At 40.6% G+C, this 7,500-nt stretch overlaps 1 protein-coding gene across 2 annotated transcripts in view; it reads left to right on the plus strand.

The window, feature by feature from the left end:
• The first annotated feature begins 5,154 nt into the window (after positions 1-5,154).
• Positions 5,155-7,500, plus strand: part of LOC106564139 (cdc42-interacting protein 4 homolog) — a 39,108-nt gene continuing 36,762 nt past the window's right edge. Inside the window, exon 1 of one of the 2 annotated variants that reach the window (XM_082967408.1) lies at positions 5,155-5,417. In XM_082967408.1, the coding sequence (XP_082823534.1) occupies positions 5,394-5,417 (24 nt within the window). In that variant the 5' untranslated portion in view covers positions 5,155-5,393. The remainder of the gene's footprint in view (positions 5,418-7,500) is intronic. The other variant, XM_082967409.1, reaches the window with a different exon arrangement.

The following is a 7,500-nucleotide window of genomic DNA, read 5'->3' on the forward strand; positions in this document are numbered from 1 at the left end:
GGCAAAGTGGGTGGGGTTATATCCTGCCTGTTTGGCCCTGTCCGGGGGTATCATCGGATGGGGCCACAGTGTCTTCTGATCCCTCCTGTCTCAGCCTCCAGTATTTATGCTGCAGTAGTTTATGTGTCGGGGGGCTAGGGTCAGTCTGTTACATCTGGAGTATTTCTCTTGTCTTATCCGGTGTCCTGTGTGAATTTAAATATGCTCTCTCTAATTCTCTCTTTCTCTCTTTCTGTCTTTCTCTCGGAGGACCTGAGCCCTAGGACCATGCCTCAGGACTACCTGGTATGATGACTCCTTGCTGTCCCCAGTCCACCTGGCCGTGCTGCTGCTCCAGTTTCAACTGTTCTGCCTGCGGCTATGGAACCCTGACCTGTTCACCGGACGTGCTTGTTGCACCCTCGACAACTACTATGATTATTATTATTTGACCATGCTGGTCATTTATGAACATTTTGACATTTTAACATCTTGACCATGTTCTGTTATAATATCCACCCTGCACAGCCAGAAGAGGACTGGCCACCCCTCATAGCCTGGTTCCTCTCTAGGTTTCTTCCTAGGTTTTTGACCTTTCTAGGGAGTTTTTCCTAGGGAGTTTTTCCTAGCCACCGTGCTTCTTTCACATGCTTTGCTTGCTGTTTGGGGTTTTAGGCTGGGTTTCTGTACAGCACTTTGAGATATCAGCTGATGTACGAAGGGCTATATAAAAATAAATTTGATTTGATTTGATTTGATCATATTCATCATCATATTCATCATCATAATATTCATCATCATATTCATCATTATCATCATATCTCATCATCATCATATTCATCATCATCTTCATCATCATCAATTTCATCATCATCATCTTCATCATATTCATATTCATCATCATCGTATTATCATCATCATATTCATCATCATCATCATCATCATATTCATCATCATCATATTCATCATCATCATTATCATCATATTCATCATGATATTCATCATCATCTTCATCATCATCATATTCATCATCATCATCTTCATCATCATCAATTTCATCATCATCATCTTCATCATATTCATATTCATCATCATCGTATTATCATCATCATATTCATCATTGTCATCATCATCATATTCATCATATTCATCATCATCATCATCATATTCATCTTCTTCATCATCATCATCATGATATTCATCATCATATTCATCATCATCATATTCATCATCTTCATCATCATCATCATCATCATCATCATTTTCATCATCATCATCATCATATTCATCATCATCATCATCTTAATCATCATCATCATCATATTCATCATCATAATGTTCATCATCATCATCATATTCATCATCATATTCATCATATTCATCATCATCATAAAAGGACAACCCGATCCGGGACCAGGCTTCCTCTAACCCTTCATCACAGGGCGCCAGCATCAAAATTCACAACCCACTTCCTTGTGTCTTACATGTTGTTCTGCCAGTAATCAAGTGTAATTATTGCTATAATGTTACTGTACCAAAGACTGTACCAAAGACACGCTTTATCTACTGGAAGACTGTGTGCGTGTGTGTGTGTGTGATGTATTTCTACAGACCTAAAGTCCTTATCTTCATGTTCATCACAGACCTGTCAATACCAGAAAGGACCTGGTCCAACCACCACATCCTTTAGGGGTTCTTCAAATGTAAACTGTGGGGGAACATCTATAAGTTATTTGAAGAACCCTTTAAAGGGTTTTTTCAAAGAACACCTTTTAATGGATCCTCGAAGAACCTTTTGAAGAACCTTTTGGGTTTAATTTTTTAACAACCTCCCCTCCCCTATTATTATTATTTTAATGGCAAACTTTGTCATCAAGTCTGGCATTCTCTGGATTTATGGTGCTTTCAAGACAACTGAGAACTCTGAAGAAAAAAAACAAGATTGAATCATGACGTCAGTGATCTTCAGGTCGTAGCGCTAGAAAGAGGCCCGAGTTCCGAATTTACAATTCCGAGTTGGATGAAAGTTTTCCCAGTCCGTAGCTCGTTTTTCCCCGAGTTCCCAGTTGTCTTGAACTCACTAAAGTCCGATTTTGTAGTTCAGAGTTAACAGTTGTTTTGATCGTGGCACAAATCATGTTTCATTGACAGCATGGCCAATGTTGAATGTTTATCATTTTAAACTAGGAAAACAGACCATTAATCTTAGACTTGGGACCACACAGCCACTCCACTGAATAGCAGGCTAATGATGGCTTTGCAATGCTTGCAGTTAGCCGCTGATTCCTTCCAAACCACTCATTGTTGAATTTGCAATTTCCAACTTGTTGTGTTATGTTTATGTCCAATGGCCCATGAGAACCAATACGTTTTGTCTATAACTTCTCTTAATTATTTATCTTCATATGACAAGGATGAAAAAGGATTTGCCAGTAGATTGTTGACTTGATTCATGATGATGACTGCTAGCTAAGATTTTGAAAGTATGATTTTGACATGATCAGTCCAATCAAAGCTACGGTAGATATAGTGTGATTTAACGTCATTTTATCTGTGGCAAATGACATTGAGCTTTCTTGGATGTCCACTTCTAATGTAACTACAGCAGCAACCGAGGGGCTTGAATTTTCGTGCTCTACCCTTATGACTTGCCGGGGACGTAGTGTCCCCATGAGTGACAGAACACTGAGCCAATCACGGCGCAACGCTCTGTATTATCTGCTGGCTTGCCACACCACCACAGAAAGCACTGAGCTAGGCTGAAACACCTGCATTTTGGAGCTGCCTTGCTCAAGAAAACAAAGAAGAGACCATGTTTGCATGTGGCTTTATTAACTTAATGATAATTTTTTTTTTAAACATTATTTGCAAACTGATATGTGACACGTATTAATGCCAAAATAACATGCAAAACAGGAAAGATAGGGTCGCCACTGCAATTGATATACCTTTATATGCCTCCTTGTCTGTTTACCTGCAGACACAGACACACAAGTGATCAGTTCAGTCACCTGCACCCAATACAGCTAGCCTTCAACATATTCTTATAGCCTTCAACATATTCTTATAGCCTACAGTACATATTCTTATAGCCTTCAACATATTCTTATAGCCTTCAACATATTCTTATAGCCTTCAACATATTCTTATAGCCTACAGTACATATTCTTATAGCCTTCAACATATTCTTATAGCCTACAGTACATATTCTTATAGCCTTCAACATATTCTTATAGCCTTCAACATATTCTTATAGCCTACAGTACATATTCTTATAGCCTTCAACATATTCTTATAGCCTTCAACATATTCTTATAGCCTTCAACATATTCTTATAGCCTACAGTACATATTCTTATAGCCTTCAACATATTCTTATAGCCTACAGTACATATTCTTATAGCCTTCAACATATTCTTATAGCCTTCAACATTTTCTTATAGTCTTCAACATATTCTTATAGCCTACAGTACATATTCTTATAGCCTTCAACATATTCTTATAGCCTTCAACATATTCTTATAGCCTTCAACATATTCTTATAGCCTTCAACATATTCTTATAGCCTACAGTACATATTCTTATAGCCTTCAACATATTCTTATAGCCTTCAACATATTCTTATAGCCTACAGTACATATTCTTATAGCCTACATAGTCTTACCTCTTTGTTGATTGATATCCATTGAATTGTGTGTATTTTCTTTTTAGAAAGATTGGCACAAATATGAAAAGATAGATGGTATCATCATTAAACAATATCAATGTAGATCATACAAGGGACAAACCTTACCTTAAATTGAGGAGATCTGCACCTGCTGTCCTTTGAAATTCAAATCCAATTGTTTCATTTGGGCAGTTAGGTTCCTGCAAGAACCCCCACCAACTAATGAGGTTCCTCGATGAACCCCATCTCCTGTGGGGTTCTTGGAAGAACCTTTTGGGAGGCATTTTCAGTGTCATGAACCCGAAGGTTCTTCAAAGAACTTCTAAGGATCTTAGAAGAACCCTTGTTGAACCCCTACTTTTTTAGAGTGTACACTAGTTCATACTGGATTAAGCGTACATTTTCGTTATCCGTAATTTCGTTCGTTATTTTTAAGTCTTGGTTCCAATAGTTTATATTGTTTTCTCAGTGATTGTCAGTTGGATAGGCTCTCGGCAAGGTTTTCTATATCTTAACTATCATATGAATATCTTTCTCTGACTCAGATAGGATTTATCTGTTTTTTTTATGTACATTTCACTAAGAATGATAAAAAAAGAGAGAGGCTTACAATAAAACTGTAATATGAAATGTTATATTAGATTGTAAATAAAATGTGCACATTAGTGCTTTAGTTTTCTATGTAGGGAAAAAAAATACTGTAATAAAAATGTAAGAATAAAATAAAGATAATTGTTATGAACTATTAAGGGATATGTGTGGGCGTCAGTTGCAGCGATAAACTGGGGCATGTAATACCAGAAACAACCACTTCCTGTCAGACTTGAGCCGTAAACCGGTGTGCTTTAGAACCTGTCTGGAAACAGGTAAAACGGGAGAGAGGCGGGGCCGCAGCATACCGACTGATGTTGACCGCCTCGGTTCCCACTATTTAACACAGCCACAAAGTCAAAATTGGCTACATCATTAAAAATTCATGAAAACAACTATTTGTATAAGGTCAGTAGTGTGGTTAAGGTTAGTTTTAAAATCACATTTAAGGAAGAGGAATTGTAGAAATAGTCGGGGTTTATGACTGGTAGCTGGTAACGACCAAGTTCTCTGGGCTTTCTGAAAGTGTGGCCAACGCGCACTTGGTTTAGTCCTCTTGATATTCTCATATCGTTATTATCGTAATAATAGGCTCGTCGTCGTGGTATTGATTCTAGCAGTAATGGTAGATTAGTTGCTTATTATTGTAATGGTTGTAGTAATTAATTAATGTATGTAGCAAACATGAAAATAATTAATTTTACAGCCCACTACTCACTCAGATTTCCTAGATTGGTTAGGCGGGCAAACGTTAAACGTACAAAAAGTGCGGTACACAAAGGTAAATAAGCAACATTTAAGATGTAACATTAAAAGGTATGAATGTGTTTCCCATTTTGGTATAAACCTTGACAGTTGAAGGAATGAACCTCGGCTCCTTTAAGACCAAGCAAACATTCGCGACATGAAATGTGGAAAGACTGGTGACCAACCCTCCCTCCCACCCTCTCTTGTCTTGCGACCAAAACTAGTTTCAAGACGACCGGGCGAAAACACATTTTCTTTCCCTTGAAGGAACGGATGATTGAGGCGTCAACTTCCCGACATTTCCTCCGACGTCTCCCCTCTCCAGACTAAAGTCTGTGGATCCTCCAGGAGTTTGGGAAATACAGATTGATAGAAAGCCTCCTTTTTCTGTCGGTGGGAACTTTGAAAACATGGATTGGGGGACGGATCTTTGGGTAAGGACATATGCACTAGTTACAGTAGCTAGCTAGCTAGCTACAGTATCCTTAACTACACAATAACAGCAAATTCCCCGGAGAATGTGATTGTTTTTTTGCTGTCTCAAAAATAATACATGCCTTTGACATTGTTTTCAACTGTTAACTCTAACAAAGTTGATGACAACTCTAGGCAAGTAGACTAAAGTAGTTTGCAGTTTGAGGGCGGCTGTTATTTCGCAATGTTGCGTACCTTGACATCATAAAGGTGACTTAGCTAGCTAGGCTTCTGTAAAGGATAGATTTTTTTGGTCCAGCATTCGCATATAAACTAGTTACAACCCATATGATCATATTCAACGTATAAGCAAGACATTGATGTTATGATAATATTCAGTTGGTTTGTAGAGATACTATTGAATTACTCGTGTTTTGTGCGTGCGGTGACGAGGTGTCAACTGTTATTGAACCAAGTGAACCATATTGTCAGGGGTTAATCTGGCCCTGGTTTAGTCTGATCTCACCAGGGGAGTACTAGAATGGAGTTAGACACTGGTCTAAGGTCAGTTTTGAGATGATCCAACTCGGGTAGTGATGGTAGTGTACGCTGATCCTAGATCTGAATCAAAAGGACTTCTACAGTTCATAGCCACAGGCCAGTCAGGCTTGTAGTAGGGTTTCAGTCAGGTCATGCACTCTATGCAGACAGTCTATGTCCTACGTGGCACCCCATTCCCTATATAGTGCACTACTTTTGACCAGGGCCCATGTTCACGAAGCGTCTCAGAGTAGGAGTGCTGATCTAGGATCAGTTTGGCCTTTTTATTTAGACCCTGAATAATAAGAGGTGGATCCTGGTCACTGATCAGCAGTGCTACTCTGAGATGCTTTGTGAATGTGCCCAGGGTCCATGGGGCCCTGGTCTAGTATGTAGGGAATAGGAGGCCATTCGGGCCCTGGTTTAGTATGTAGGGAATAGGAGGCCATTTGGGCCCATGGTGCTCTGGTTTAGTATGTAGGGAATAGGCCATTTGGGCCAAGGTCTAGCATGTAGGGAATAGGAGGCCATGTGGGCCCAGGTTTAGTATGTAGGGAATAGGAGGCCATTTGGGCCAAGGTCTAGCATGTAGGGAATAGGAGACCATGTGGGCCCAGGTCTAGTATGTAGGGAATAGGAGGCCATTTGGGCCAAGGTCTAGCATGTAGGGAATAGGAGACCATGTGGGCCCAGGTCTAGTATGTAGGGAATAGGAGGCCATTTGGGCCCTGGTCTAGTATGTAGGGAATAGGAGGCCATTTGGGCTCTGGTCTAGTATGTAGGGAATAGGAGGCCATTTGGGCTCTGGTCTAGTATGTAGGGAATAGGAGGCCATTTGGGCTCTGGTCTAGTATGTAGAGAATAGGAGGCCATTTGGGCCCATGGTGCTCTGGTCTAGTATGTAGGGAATAAGCCATTTGGTCCCAGGTCTAGTATGTAGGGAATAGGAGGCCATTTGGGCCCTGATCTAGTATGTAGGGAATAGGAGGCCATTTGGGCCCATGGGGAATAGGAGGCCATTTGTGCCCATGGGGCTCTGATCTAGTATGTAGGGAATATGAGGCCATTTGGGCTCCGGTATGTAGGGAATAGGAGGCCATTTGGGGCCTGATCTAGTATGTAGGGTATAGGAGGCCATTTGGGCCCATGGTGCTCTGGTCTAGTATGTAGGGAATAGGAGGCCATTTGGGCCCTGGTCTAGTATGTAGGGAATACGAGGCCATTTGGGCCCATGGGGAATAGGAGGCCATTTGTGCCCATGGGGCTCTGATCTAGTATGTAGGGAATACGAGGCCATTTGGGCTCTGGTATGTAGGGAATAGGAGGCCATTTGGGCTCTGGTCTAGTATGTCAGGAATAGGAGGCCATTTGGGACTCTGGACATAAATTCTCCCATCAGCCCTAGTTGTTGTTCTCTCTTAAAGGGGGTACTTCAGGATTTTGGCAATGAGGCCCTTTCTCTACCTCCCCAGAGTCAGATGAACTCATGGATACCATTGTTATGTGTCAAGTGTGAGGGAAGTTGGAGGTAGTTTAGCGAGCCAATGCTAACACCCATAGTCC

The sequence above is a fragment of the Salmo salar genome, chromosome 02 (genome assembly GCF_965601325.2).
Source record: "Salmo salar chromosome 02, fSalSal1, whole genome shotgun sequence".
NCBI lineage: Eukaryota > Metazoa > Chordata > Actinopteri > Salmoniformes > Salmonidae > Salmo > Salmo salar.